At 48.2% G+C, this 13882-nt stretch overlaps 6 protein-coding genes across 6 annotated transcripts; 2 read left to right on the top strand and 4 right to left on the bottom strand.

Annotated features, from left to right (window-relative positions):
- Nucleotides 1-950: 950 nt before the first annotated feature.
- EV420DRAFT_1297373 (Chloroperoxidase) lies at nt 951-2005 on the bottom strand (the record flags this gene model as incomplete). Its single annotated transcript, XM_060468350.1, has 5 exons — nt 951-1149; nt 1200-1413; nt 1468-1530; nt 1594-1734; nt 1786-2005. The coding sequence occupies 5 exons, from the start codon at nt 2003-2005 to the stop codon at nt 951-953; spliced, it is 837 nt and encodes a 278-aa protein (XP_060339132.1).
- A 186-nt stretch (nt 2006-2191) lies between these two features.
- On the bottom strand, nt 2192-3592 carry EV420DRAFT_25223 (NUDIX hydrolase domain-like protein). The gene is made up of 5 exons (XM_060481405.1): nt 2930-3592; nt 2686-2877; nt 2477-2634; nt 2309-2432; nt 2192-2258 (listed from the first exon to the last, which is right to left on the bottom strand). The coding sequence occupies exons 1-4, from the start codon at nt 3508-3510 to the stop codon at nt 2428-2430; spliced, it is 936 nt and encodes a 311-aa protein (XP_060339131.1). The 5' UTR covers nt 3511-3592; the 3' UTR covers nt 2192-2258; nt 2309-2427.
- A 306-nt stretch (nt 3593-3898) lies between these two features.
- On the top strand, nt 3899-5610 carry EV420DRAFT_24908 (cysteine proteinase). The gene is made up of 4 exons (XM_060481389.1): nt 3899-4340; nt 4399-4527; nt 4578-4834; nt 4893-5610. Exons 1-4 carry the CDS (start codon nt 4111-4113, stop codon nt 5348-5350), a joined length of 1074 nt encoding a protein of 357 aa, XP_060339130.1. The 5' UTR covers nt 3899-4110; the 3' UTR covers nt 5351-5610.
- Nucleotides 5611-5684: 74 nt separating this feature from the next.
- EV420DRAFT_1633752 (uncharacterized protein) lies at nt 5685-7499 on the top strand (the record flags this gene model as incomplete). Its single annotated transcript, XM_060476231.1, has 8 exons — nt 5685-5773; nt 5830-6049; nt 6099-6377; nt 6433-6881; nt 6931-7108; nt 7163-7290; nt 7346-7388; nt 7443-7499. The coding sequence occupies 8 exons, from the start codon at nt 5685-5687 to the stop codon at nt 7497-7499; spliced, it is 1443 nt and encodes a 480-aa protein (XP_060339129.1).
- A 1429-nt stretch (nt 7500-8928) lies between these two features.
- On the bottom strand, nt 8929-11040 carry EV420DRAFT_1493868 (uncharacterized protein). Its single transcript, XM_060470786.1, has 7 exons — nt 10520-11040; nt 10398-10463; nt 10208-10348; nt 9752-10152; nt 9472-9701; nt 9145-9422; nt 8929-9096 (listed from the first exon to the last, which is right to left on the bottom strand). Exons 1-7 carry the CDS (start codon nt 10661-10663, stop codon nt 9052-9054), a joined length of 1305 nt encoding a protein of 434 aa, XP_060339128.1. The 5' UTR covers nt 10664-11040; the 3' UTR covers nt 8929-9051.
- EV420DRAFT_1297367 (Cation/H+ exchanger) lies at nt 11041-12692 on the bottom strand. The gene is made up of 2 exons (XM_060468349.1): nt 12147-12692; nt 11041-12097 (listed from the first exon to the last, which is right to left on the bottom strand). The coding sequence occupies exons 1-2, from the start codon at nt 12625-12627 to the stop codon at nt 11157-11159; spliced, it is 1422 nt and encodes a 473-aa protein (XP_060339127.1). The 5' UTR covers nt 12628-12692; the 3' UTR covers nt 11041-11156.
- Nucleotides 12693-13882: the final 1190 nt, after the last annotated feature.

The following is a 13882-nucleotide window of genomic DNA, read 5'->3' as shown; positions in this document are numbered from 1 at the left end:
CTTGAAGATTTCGCGAGACTCAGGGAAATTTTGGAGGTCACCAGAAAAGTTCGCCGGATGAGCACACGATGTGGAATCATTTGTTGCGCGACGGTGCCTAGCTTGCTGTGATCCAAGGGTAATGGTCGCCCTATAAATAGCATTGTTATAACTGGGGGTCATAACTAGTGTCGGCATGGGTCAGTTGAGCCCCACGAATTGATGGAATGCACCCAATAGGAACTAGCATAGACAGCGCTACGTTCGAAGAAACATTTTCCAGAGGATAATAAATCCAACATTTTTCCGTCATGACGACCTCTCGGGCCCGCCACTGCACATGAGTCCAACTGGTATACCCTGGATCAATGACAACGGAAGACACGCTTCAAGCGAAATTCCCAACATTGAAGAGTGAAAAGAAGTCAATAAAGAAGACAGCAGCATACGATGGTTCGAGCTAGCATGCACATGAAAGAAATTCACGTTCATTCACTTCCGATGCGCAGCGTACGAGAAGTTTGAACCTCGGAGACATTGACTATCTCGTGGACATTGATGTTCACGCGCTTGAACGGCGTATCAGACGATGGAAAGAATCCAACGGCCTTTCGTTACCGTCCACCTGGTCAACCACAACGGGAAACATCAAACCTTCGCAGGCACTTCGAGTTCAGCTGACCCAGTGAACGAAACTGTGAGATATAGCTGCTCTCACCAGTACTTCTTTAATGTTCACCACAGGTTTCTTCGGACAAGTCACGGTATTTCATGTCAATAACGCGAGCTTTACGGCATGGCTACGAGAGGACATCAGGAAAAAGATTGCTGGCTATTGCTAGTTGTCGCAGCTTGCAATGCGATACACATGCACACAAGCAAAATGACAACAGACTCCTCGTGCCGAGAACTAGTACCTGGTGAACCGTGATGAGATCAACAAGGGAGCTTCGTAGCATGAGTACACGGACCTATTGCTCCTTCTTCGCCTTGTCCGTGAGTTTCTTTGTCTTCCATTCCACCTTGAAAACAGTTTTATTGAAAGCCTGGAATGTTAGTCCCTTCCTCGAGAGAATCCTAGACTCCCAACCATCCGGAATACGCTCCTCGACCAAGAACGACTCTAGATCTTTAACTCTTCCACCCATTATCGTAAGCATTGTCGACGAACTTTATTTCAGTCAGATGGTGTTGTAGAGAGGATCATAAAAGCAGCGTACTTGGAGCTCCCGAAAAGTTTGTGCCCGAAATCCAGCGAAAATTCGGGATTAGAGCTGGCCGCTTCGGTGCGGCGTTTGGCTGAGAAACGTGCGAGGTCGTCGGCGGTGAGAAGGGCCGAACCATCCGCCGCTTTTCCGGAAGGGGAGGCGAGAAGCTCTTCGATATAAGGAAGATGAGGAGTCGCCTGGTTGGGCTCATGATACAGATCCTGTCCTTTGAGAGAGATTAGAGACAAACAAATGGAGACTGGAAATGGCGAATACTCACTTGTGAGTGAGGCGTCATGTTCAATACCGTTATGTAAATCCAGCTCGGATAGATCCACGACGTCTAAGATTGTTGCCTCAGTAAAAAAAAAGAAGGGCAAATTTTGAGCCGAGTCAGTTTTCGAACCTTGATTATAATCTTTTCCTAGCATTCTTGCACAGAACAACGGCACGAAGTAACAGAACGAAGGGGAGAAATTGTATGTGGCCCGAACGACTCGTGTTAGCTCCTGGAGTGGAATGCCTTTCCCATCGTGAGGTAGTATACCTAGCGTTTTGATAAATACGAGTCCGTTAGCGTTGTATTACCAACACTCACCATGGTTAGCCAAGGCATTCAGAGCAGGACATGAACATCTGCTATCGCCTTCCTTGGGGGCAATATACTCGGGCCACGACCCACCTGCGCCGGGGTGCCCTTCTGGGATGACATGTCCAGGTTTGAGATTTGGTGTTAACAGATTGAAAATGGAGAGTCCAACATCCCAGGTGAGGATGTAAAAATTCTGGGCAGCATTTACGATGCCTTGGAGTACCATGGCAAGAGATGAGGTGAGGGAGAAAGAAGAGCGACGTAACTTCCGTATGCATTTAGCTGCACATCATCTCGATGGCTGGAATGGTTGCACGTGAGACGCACGAGGCCTCTGACGCTGGCCAATGACAGCTGTAATGTTTGAATGGTGACGTGAATGTACCTTGGGAAGCTCCCGTTAATGCATTAATTGAGTCTTGGGCTAAGCCAAGCAGTTCTTATTCTGCATCAAAGTATAATACACGTCCGCTAAATTTCTATGGAACTTCAGCAACTCTGGAGTGGGAAAGTAGAAGAAAACAGATACCTAGCTCTTCTACCATTTCTCATAGTCAAATTGACCGTGTAAGCGTGTCAAAATCTTCATGTACTCGGGTTCGTTCTCGGGTGTTATACGGCCCAAACGTATTAGCAGGTCGATAATTACTATTCTTGAAAATCAGACGATGATTCAAGTACTGAGTGCATGACTTGCCCACTGCACAGTTAGGTTTGAACAACCCCGAACGTAACTTTGGCATAAGGTCGTCGAGATGAAGAAACTCAAATGACTCGACTTCACCATCCAAAGGCTTAGGCTCAAAAACGGAGGGATCTGGGTGATTTGCGGGGATAGCAAGATCATAAACGTATCTTGTAGGAGATTAAAAGTATATAGATTACAGCAAAAAAGAAGGTACTCACTCCACTTCTGGTTGCAGCCAGCCCGCGGACGTCCTGAAGAAATAGCTAACAGCTCCAGTTCCTCGCACGTACTGTCGAACGACGTCTTCTTTAATGCTAGCTTCTTCCATACATTCCTTGACCAAAGAATCGAGGATGCCCATTCCACTGGGGATTCCTCCGGCAACAGTGTTATCAAGGTAACCTGGCCAGCTGCATATATGTGCGATGAGGTAAGAATATTTATCAAGACATAATAACCCACGTAGGCTTTGTTCGCGCACGAGTCGGTATCCACATACGAAGACCTGACGCGTCCTCTTGGTAGATGGACATATGTACGCCGTATGTCACAACGCCGAAAAGAGCACAGGCCGAGCGCTCCATCTCGAATGCGTAGTTCAGTCCTTCGTCAGAATTGTCATCCTTCGGGTAGTCGTGAGGGCCAAAAGGGTCGCGATAGATGGGATACATCTCTGCTCTCCATTTCTTAGGTCCGCAAACATCAGGGAAGAGTTCTGTATCTCGCCATCGCTCACACAGTTCCTTCATGGCAGCTGTGCGTTTCGATGAAGTATCGAGCCACGATCGAAAAGAGACCCGCGCGTCTTGAATATCCCAGATGTCCGGAAGATTGTTGTCGTGACTGGTCGCATTTTCCACTTCCAGTTTCTCGATGATGATGGGTCGCAATAGGCCGATAATGGGAGCCTGTGATGATGGAGATAGATGGAAAGGTACTAGCCGCTCGCTGTCGAACGTCGATGGATGAGGAGAAGAGCCATGTGGCCGTACATTGTCGCAGATGTTGACGAGATCCAGAAACGATAGACTTTTGAACGTCATCGTCTGGAAGAGGTAGCCGAACCCTAACCCGAGAGCCAGCGCCCTGAGCACTGCTTTGAAAATTGAAATTCGAACCTTCAACTTGGATTTGTTAGAGGGTTGAAAAAGGTACGACTACAGGAGCTCTCGATGCTCGAGCACAATACAATGATCAACCAAACTAATGCACAACGGTTGTACCGAGCTCAGGAGACTTCCGACTGACTTCGTCCGGTGTCAGTGCCATGTGGAGGTTTCGTTCTTAGTTTCGCTCTTGTTATATTGTTATCTATCGGACCATCGCTTATATGCACGTGCGATTCTGCCTGCCACCAAAGTAAGGTATCCTTCGCAGTCTGTCTAACTATTGAAAGAAGATGATTTTCGTTCTGATGTTCATAAGCTGCGGTAAGCTAGTCAATATCTTTGATTGAAGTTGCGAGTACAAGCAGCACGTTATTGATGCACAAATGAGGATGGTTATGTCTACGTGAGCATGACACGGATAGGATCCGTGTCGGCCACTCCCCCGTTCCATTCGTGGTTCTTTGAGACTTCTTTGAAACCGCTCAAAAGCTACCTGGAAACAGATACCCCCCTGTTCCCACTCAACGTCTATCCATGACCTACAGTTTCAGCGGCCCTTCATCAAGCCGCACACTTATCAAGAAAGTCGAATCTCCTTACACCCCGCGAGAAGTCATTCAATGGCTAGAATCTATAGGATACAGACATGAACTCACGGAATCTGACATAGCTTCTGGGAGATTCCAGACAACCCTCGAGAACCTTCATGTGCTCAATCGTTTGCACCTCGTCGCATTCCCCTTCGAGAACTGCGATATGCATTAGTGAGTTCCAAACCCCAGTCAGCATCTAGCCAGCTCATTAAACGCGGGACTACATCAGCACATCAGACCATTCCATGGATGTGACACCTCAGGGTATGTTTCGATGCGCCATACTTCGCGGAAGAGGGTCGTACAGCTTTGGGCTCAATACGCTATTTCTCGGAATGCTGAGGGGGCTAGGATATCGGTAAGCTCCTTCCGTCCTATAAAGGAGTGAACTAGAAACACTGTACATAGTGCGTACGCAGGGTCCGCTCGAGTTAACGAATCAAGTCCGCGGAAACTAGGTCCTTTATCGCACATGATCTTGCTAGTCCAACCAGACTCCGAGACCCATTTTCAACCAGTTTGCCTCGTCGATGTAGGGTTTGGTGGGACATGTCTTACGAGGCCGATCTATCTTCGTGACTGTGCCATTGTGATGGGAGCGACATCCTCAGAAAAACATCGATTGATTCGGGCCCCACATCCTTCGTCGAGCATGGACAGCCAAGGTGAGTGTATTGTTCGACCACGTTTGAATGACGATAAGGTACCAATGCGCAGATGCAGATTCCGCCTTACTATGGCATCTTCAAATATCTCGATCCGGCAAGTCCGAGTCATCATGGAAGACTTTATATGCATTCTCAGAAAGCGAGTCCTTCCCAGAGGACTTCATGAGGGCATCAGTCTATATTTCACAGATACCGAGCGAAAGTATTTTTTGGAAGAATCTCATTTGTGTCAGGTACTTTGTCGTCGATGGAGAAGAGCAAAGGCGGTTAGGACTCGAATCAAGGGCAAAGGATGTGCATCTTGGGAAGTATATCCTCTTTGGCAACGAGATTCGAAGGTCGGTGGGCAGCTGTCAGCAAGTGCTTCAAACATTCAGAAGCGAAGAGGATCGAATACAGGCGTTGAGAGATTATTTTGGATTCGATATTGATGACAAAGCTGTGTGCAACATTGTAGGACGAGCCGCTGCTCTTGCAGCGTGCACAGCAAAAGCCAAATGCAATGTACAATAAAACAGCCTGAAAACTGATATCAGTAGAAATATTCGAGAAAACGGCAGTACAGTCAAGTGCAGCAAGCACTTGGGAGGGCGTACTGCAGGCAGGTGGATATTTATCCTATGTGCACACACTTGGTCAAATCATACCGATGCCACCAATCAACGAGAATATCCTAAAAGCGGCCTTCACAGGCGTAGCGACGCGTCAGTCGTAGCAACTAGGTCGTGGAAGGAAGGAAAAATAGGACGCAAAGGGACTTCGTAAGAGCGATGACGTCGGTTAATAATAGCAGCAATGTGAGAGGCGCCCTCTTGAACTTATACCACCATCATCGCCCTCTGCCAATATGCCTGCACCTCCAGAATTCATCAAGTTCATCGACGATAATGCTGAAAGTGTTATCAACCGTCTCGCTGAGGCAGTTGCAATCCCAAGGTCAGATCTGTCGTGACTCGTTGTGCAATGCTGCCTAACTGATCTATCGGTTCCAGTGTGAGCGGCGACGCCAAGCATAGACAGGATGTCTTCAAGATGGCCCACTGGCTGAACGCTCAGCTTAAATCATACGGCGTTGAAACCCGGCTTACCGATCTCGGAAAGCACGTTATGGATGGTCAGGAGCTCCAGCTGCCTCCTGCGATTCTGGGAAAGATTGGAAACGACCCGAATAAGAAGACCGTGCTTATCTACGGCCATTTTGATGTTCAGCCCGTACGTTCTTGGGTCGACCATCATGTCCTTCAATCTCATGATTTTCTAGGCCAATCTTTCTGATGGATGGTCCTCTGAACCGTTTACGTTGACCATCAACCACGAGAATGGACAGCTAGTGGGACGTGGATCCACAGATGACAAGGGTCCCATTCTTGGTTGGCTCAATGTTCTCCAGTACCACGCCGAGAACAAGAAAGAGCTACCAGTCAACATCAAATTCTGCTTTGAAGGGATGGAAGAGAGCGGAAGCGAGGGACTTGATGAACTTGTTGAGAAGGAGGCACAACCTGGAGACTGGTTTGACGGCGTAGACTGTGTTTGCATCGTATGTCTTCATTCATTTAAGATTTATTTGTGGTGGTAATCTCCCGACTTTTTAGTCCGATAACTATTGGCTCAACACCCGAACGCCCGTCCTGACTTATGGATTACGCGGAATTTCTTACTTCAAGATCAATATCACCGGTCCTAGTTGGGATCTGCACTCTGGTGTCTTCGGACGCACGATACACGAACCTATGACCGACCTCGTTATGCTTATGTCCAAGCTTGTGGATACACAAGGCCATATCCTTATTCCCGGCGTGGAAGAAATGGTCCCGCCAGCATTTGCGGATGAACGCTCTATATACGAGAAACTGGATTATGCCATCGAGGACATCGAAGCAGCCGCCGGTGCTAGCATCGCACTGTCTTCCGACAAGGTTGAGGTGCTGATGGGACGGATGAGATCGCCAAGTCTATCGCTTCACGGAATTGAAGGTGCATTTTATGGTGCTGGCGCTAAAACTGTCATTCCAGCCAAGGTCGCTGGGAAGTTCAGTATCAGGTAAGTATGTGTAACTCTCGAATTCTTTTCACTGATCACGCCTCTACAGACTAGTACCCCCTCAGACACCAGAGAACATTGCGCCCCTTGTAAACACGTATCTGGAAGCTGAATTTGCAAAACTGGGAAGCAAGAATAAGATGGTGATAGAAGAGCTTCATGGAGGTAGGCCGTGGCTGGCAGACCTGAATCATTGGAACTTTGAGGCTGCCAAGGCAGCTACCAGGGTATGAACTCCTTCTATTCACCATTGACTTCGTATTCAAATTTTTTTTTTGCAGGCGGTGTACAAGCAGGAGCCCGACATGACGAGGGAAGGTGGATCCATACCCGTTACGTTAACATTTGCCGAAGCTCTTGGTGCGAATGTTGTCCTTCTGCCTATGGGGAGAGGGGATGATGGTGCACAGTAAGTTCATTGATTTTTTTCTTCTCGTTTCTAGCATTTATCTTCTATGTGACAGTTCCACGAATGAGAAGCTAGATCGCTCCAATTTTATCGAAGGAGTAAGCTTTTTTAGTTCAGTTTCAACGGCAAGAACACTGATGTAACGATAATAGTCTAAGCTTCTAGGCACTTATCTCTACGAACTTGCGGCCGTTCAGGGGAAGAAGTAAACTGATTGATGTACTAGTAAAATGGAAGGAGTGGAAGACTGTATACTAACAAGTGCGGAACGTCAATCGTCGGCTTGACTTTTCGATTCTGAACTGTTATGAAAGATCCTCTGTTAGCTCTGCGGTGCTCCTGTATTTGAAGCACCAAAATCGTGGGCTGTTTCTTTTCCAGCGAAGGGACTATCTTAGGAAATTTTTACCGCAGTCAACATATCTCAGTCTCAAAGCTAGGGCGGTATTTTCGACAGCATACCTTCTCAGAGGAACGGCTGCTCTGGTCGTAGATCAGGAATGTTGGCTACATACAAACCGAGGTTTGAATCTTCCGCCATCGATCGGCCACCTGCCTATCAAAAACTTCAAGGTGCTTGTCCAGATCAACAATCCATAACCTGGTGCATAAAACAGGGTCTTTTTCTTTGCTATTCTTCGTCTTATCACGAAGCGCGAAGTGAGTATTTCCGTAACAGTACTATGTTAACAAAGAAAGGTAGACTTTGGGAGATTGATAGCCTTCAAGCAAGGCAGCATAACTTCTCGGTTCTGGTGGACGGTAAGAGCTTAAGGTTTTGGCCCTGCAGCGTGAGTGCCGTAAGGCGAGATACGAAATTAGAGACGTTCTCGTTCAGCGCTACGGTCCTCCAATGACGACACACTGCAGTGAGTGGCCACGGAGGATATCTAGGGTCCGAAGAATCCTGGTCCCTGGTGCCCGCGCACGATAGAAGTATCTTGTGTAGAACAGAATCAAAGAGGATCCCTAATGGGAGGTGAGATGATTCTGGCTTCTTTGATACGGGTCTCAGTCTCTTGGCGACGGGAAATCAGCGAGCTGAGCTTATTGCGGGCCAGAGTAGTTCGGTGATCAAGATTTTGCAAGACACGCGACTGATTCGGCTACCGTGGCGATTAGAACAGATTTTTGGGGGTCGGATGGTGCTTCATTATTTTATGACAGGCTTATGACGCGTGAATACTGGGATTAGACGTGCCATTGGCGAGTTGTGATGTGATACTGCACTGCGGGCAAGCGAAAGTTGAAGACATAGAATTAGATAGAAATTGAAGGGTATGGTTATCCTGTGTAAACGTAACATATTGAACGTCCTGTTTCGGGAACAATTAGCATACACCAAGGCTGGCACAGTCCGAGGAATCTCGGGTTGATGTTCTTGGCTGCTCCGTATTTCAGATCCCCACAGCTAGACTCATCAGTCCCGGAAAAAAATACCCCTGTACGGTATATACTTACCCCTTCACTGTCAGCGCCAGGTAAAAAAAAAATGAGCACACGACCAACAACGCGACGAGGAGCAGCTGAGCAGTGAGCAGGTCAATGTTTTTCAAAATGCGACCCTGCATTGTCAGCTGGTGACTATCACGAGACCTATGCATTCGCGTAATGATGTTGAGTCGCGCTCCGTGGAATGATGATGAAATGTTCTCTCCCATTGTTAGGATGTGGCCATAGAGGCCATTAGTATGTACAAGATCAGCCGTGGTAACTCCTACGAAGGTATAGTCTGAGATCCGATCCGGAAACTAGGTGTGTTTACAGTGCCGCAGCCCGCTTCGCTATCTTCTGGTTGAGTTTAGCCTATTAAAATTTGTTAGCGCGAGTATGCTGCAATTAAGGACAACGTACGATGACAGCATCCATGTAGGCAGTAGTGACAACCCAGTGTTCTCGCTTCATGTTAGAACCATAGAGGGACAACGCGAGATCCTTGGTCATGATACCATCCTTGTCGATAACCTCGATACAGGCACTCTCGACGTCAAGACAGAAATCACGAAGAGCCGGGTTGTTGTCGAGCTTGGCACGGTGGATCAAACCTCGGGTCCAAGCAAAGATGGACGCGACAGGGTTTGTCGACGTTTCATTGCCCTTCTGGTGTTCCCGGTAGTGTCGTGTAACCGTTCCTGTTCGAGGCGTCAGAGTGAGACAGATACGAGAAAGACCGAAACGTGCCATGTGCAGCTTCGCTCTCAATAATCTGGCCATCTGGTGTGATAAGTTCACTGGTCATCATACCCAGACTGCCGAAGCCTTGTGCGAGAATGTCACTCTGGACATCTCCGTCGTAGTTTTTGGTGGCCCAGACGAATCCGCCGGACGACTTGATTGCTTGAGCAACCATGTCGTCGATGAGCCTGTGTTCATAGTAAATTCCGGCCTCCTTGTAGAGTGCTTTATATTGACTACGCGAAATTTAAAGTTTTGTGGAACGAAGAAAGTCTGACGGACGCACGAATCGTAAATTTCCTGGAAGATATCTTTGAATCGTCCATCGTATTTCTTGAGGATAGTGTTCTTTGTCGACATGAATAGAGGCATTTTTTTGGCCAGAGCCATCTTGAAGGAAGAGTGAGCGAACCCGGCGATGGATTCATCCGTGTTGTACATGCTCATGGCCACACCGGGGCCCTTGAAGTCGTAGACATTCAGTGTTGTCGCCGGGGAGCCATCAGTCGGAGTATACACGAGTTGCAGCTTTCCAGGACCAGGTGCAACAAAGTCTGTAGCTCGGTACTGGTCACCAAAAGCGTGTCGACCGATTACAATTGGCTTGACCCAGCCAGGAATTGGCTTTGGAATTTTCTCGAGGATGATTGGCTCACGGAACACCGTGCCCCCCAGGATATTCCGGATCTGTTGCCGCACAGGAGTGTCAGCTGGAGCTCCGAAGAGTACAGGTGAGGCTTACCGTTCCGTTTGGACTCTTCCACATCTCCTTCAACTTGAACTCTTCGACGCGAGCCTCATCCGGCGTAATCGTAGCGCACTTGATGCCAACCTTGTGCTCCAAGATGGCGTTGGCAGAGTCGATGGTCACCTGGTCGTTGGTCTGGCAACAGACTCAGTAAGAGAGCGTCAGAAGAGAATAACCGACGCACTGCATCGCGGTTCTCGAGGCCAAGGTCAAAGTACTTGATATCGAGTTCAAGGTAGGGTAATATGAGCTGGCAAGTACAGGTAAGGGCGAGCTGCAGCACACGACTTGAAGACTGAGACGAACCTCCTCCTTTATTTTTTTCCAGATGATCCTGGTCATCTCGTCGCCATCGAGTTCGACGACGGGGCCTTCGACGACAATCTTGGTGCTCATGCTGCTGGCTAATGGGATGGTATTAGTTGGAAACACGGAAGAGATAGGGGGCATATTATAGCTCTGGGGGCCGTCCTATCCCAAACCGGATCGCCACAGAGTAAATCGGCACTCACGCGTCGTCGAAAAATACCGCCCAAGTCCCTTCGCTGTCTGTCGGTGAGCCTGCCCTAGGTAACTGCATGCCAGCAGTCGGATATTTCGTGTCGAGTACCTTCCCAACATGGTGGTAGCGGTCGTAGAAGACGATGAATAGGCTGGAGAACTGAACGCGCCGCTTCAAAGTTGGCACGAAATTTCAATTCCTCTCACAGCCGAAAGGAACAACGATAATCAAGTCAAGGATATTGGTAAGGTCCAACAAGATATATAATCCGGATTCGTGATCACACGCTCAAAGTTGCACGCTGGCAGTGATCACGATGAAGAGTCTAGGCATCTTCCTTAGCCGCAATATCGGAGACATACCACTTTCTATTTTTCTAGGAAAAACAACGGGAAAAAAACCTGAGCTACATGAGAATGAAATGTTCTACGTCGCTGTAATTTACTTCGTCGTCGCCTCTACGTCGACCGATTTTACATGCGCCTCGGCCGATGAACGCCCGACGGAACGCCGTAAAAGACTAGAAAATACTGATGGCTTATCCATGGTACGAACTCGTAAGACGAGTCCGACGCCCACGGCACCTCCAATAGTATTGAGCAGTATAGCCCATACAACGACGGCAAACGGTTCATCATCACCTAGTATCGGTCGAGCAATCTCGGCTACAATGAGCGCAATCTCGCCTCGAGCCACCATTGCTGTACCTAGCAGGGTAGCTGACTCGATGGTTGTCAATATATGGAGACCACTATCTCGGTCAGGCCAGACGAGCATCCAGATTCCCACAGCGGCTTTCGCGACGCCCATGAGCAGGGAATATATTATTCCTCGCCATACAACCCGATGAGAACCATGAACTGACCCCAGTAGCCTGATGGGGAGAGCAGCCCCGATGGACGCAAAGAACAAGGGCGATAGCAACACTTGCAGAATAGGTATGATGTAGATAGTGAACGCATGGATAGGTGTGATAATCTGATGGTCTTCTGTCTTATCCTCGCATTCCTCGCGCGATGATAGCGCGAAAACATGAGTGAGCAACGTGCCAGCAAGATATGCTCCAAACAGTTCACTTGTCCCCGAGTAATTCGCACCTGCCACGTAACCTGCCATTACGAAAATCAACATCGACAGCTGTACACGTTGAGTCCGTAGTCTGTCTTTCCACGCAGCTGGATGATGGAACAGTAAGAAGCGTAGGAGCCGTGATATGATGAAAGTGAACAGTCCAAACGCCACCGAGACCATGATTGGCCGCACGATAGTCTGCCACTTGATGGACACAGACGCCTCGTCGACCGAAGAGATCTCAGAGATGATGGCGGCAATGACTAGGCCCACGATGTCATCGATGAGAGCGGCGCTCAAGAGCACTACACCTGGACCGGGAGTAAGCAGTCTGTAAAGGTGACCAGTAACGACACTGACCTGTCCTCGTGTTCTTGATCTCCGGACTTAGCAAAGCCAAGGTTGTACCAAGAGATGTGGAACATAATGCTGCACCAGCGGCGAATCCCTGGAGAACTGTATACTTGTATCCAACACTGAGCAGGAGGATGGAGAGTCCGATGGGGAGGCCCACACCGGTCAATGCCACCAAGAGGGATAACCAGATATTCTTGTACAGCAGGGACATGTCGGTAGCCAGCCCTGCCTCGAAGACTATTAGCAGGAGCCCGATGTACCCAATGATCTGGAAAGTGGTTTGTACGTCCGTTGGAAGGATATTGGCGGCCTCTGGTCCATAAATTATCCCTACGACCAGGGAACCTAGCAGCCCAGCCTCGATAAGATAGTTGGCGACCCCTTCCGCAAGGTTAATGAAGAAAAGAAAGGAGGCGAAAGTAAGAAGGACGGGAATTTCAGGAAGCGTATATTCTAGCATTTTGAGAGTAACTGTATCGGACATCCATGTAGGAGACGTTGACTTTCGCCTTACGCCAAGTCGCGGAAGAAATGGAAAGGCTCTCCGCTTCACCGTTCTCACGATTTTGATGTGATCGGTAATTTCAACTTTATTTTGCAAGTACTCTATAGAAGGTTCATAGCTTCCCGGCCATCATAGTCCGGACAACGATTCTTAAGGTTTCTCGCCTATGAAAAAAGAGCGTTATCCTTACATCTTGGGGATTGCGGAGATATTGTTTGTGCGGTCATTAGGATGTAGCCGCGGTTCGAGGCGGACAATATGTACGGTAGCTCAAATCTCGGACTACGGGAATATACGGTTCGAACCGACCTCCAAAATTCAGGAGAGTAAGCGAACAGTACCAAGCCCAGATAATCAAGAAGTAATGTGGACTATTGACTACCGACTCTTTGCAGACAACATCATGCAGACTTGAGTACTAAGCGCATCTCTTAATCTATACTCGTGCGGTTCTTTCAACCACGATGGTGACAATCTGCAAGATGTTCGTGCGAGTCATTTGGTCGCCAAGTGGTCCATAACCATTAGACCCTAGTACCGTACAGGCTGACGATCGGTAGATCACGAAGATCCTGGAAAGCTTCTGACTAGCGAGGGATACAACGTTGACCACTTTGTTCCTTTCGCTTCGTTTGAGGTCACAAGATATTGTACGGAGACAAATATTAGGGAGATGTTATAGCCGTGAAACAAGAATAGGAACTCATCTGTGAACATTCACACATACTAATCGCCTCGGATTTGTCAATGTCAAGATTGGTAGAGGTGAGATATGAGACGAAGAGCGTGACAGATTCTGAGATATCAAAGGTCAGGGTCTTGACATGAGGCGGTCTTGGGCTCAAATCTAGACAAAAGCTCCAAAGTCCACATCCAAACCGGACAAAAACATACACCAGCATCAACGTCAGGTTGCAAGCCCTCAACCCGCCACCAAGCATCGATGTATTGTCGCTCATCAGGAAGTTTTGTACTAGTCTGTGGCGATTCCTCATGAGGTTGAATGTCATCATCACCAAGTTCGCATCGATAGTTTTTTTGCATGCCAAGGTACTAAGTTAGCGGGATTGAGTAAAGTGTCTGCAGCATCGGAGACGTAAAAGTCCAGAAATAACTTTAAAAATGCCAGTGTTCACTATGGATTCTTCCCTCGTGCCACCCCCATGCTTCCTGCTCATATACGCAGGAATGACGACTTGAACGAGCCAAGACTTCGAAGGCATCATTTCATGGT

This window comes from Desarmillaria tabescens (assembly GCF_030435595.1).
Source record: "Desarmillaria tabescens strain CCBAS 213 chromosome Unknown EV420scaffold_1, whole genome shotgun sequence".
NCBI classification, from domain to species: domain Eukaryota; kingdom Fungi; phylum Basidiomycota; class Agaricomycetes; order Agaricales; family Physalacriaceae; genus Desarmillaria; species Desarmillaria tabescens.
The sequence above is the reverse complement of the archived record's forward strand: the minus strand, read 5'-3'. Positions and strand labels throughout refer to the sequence as shown.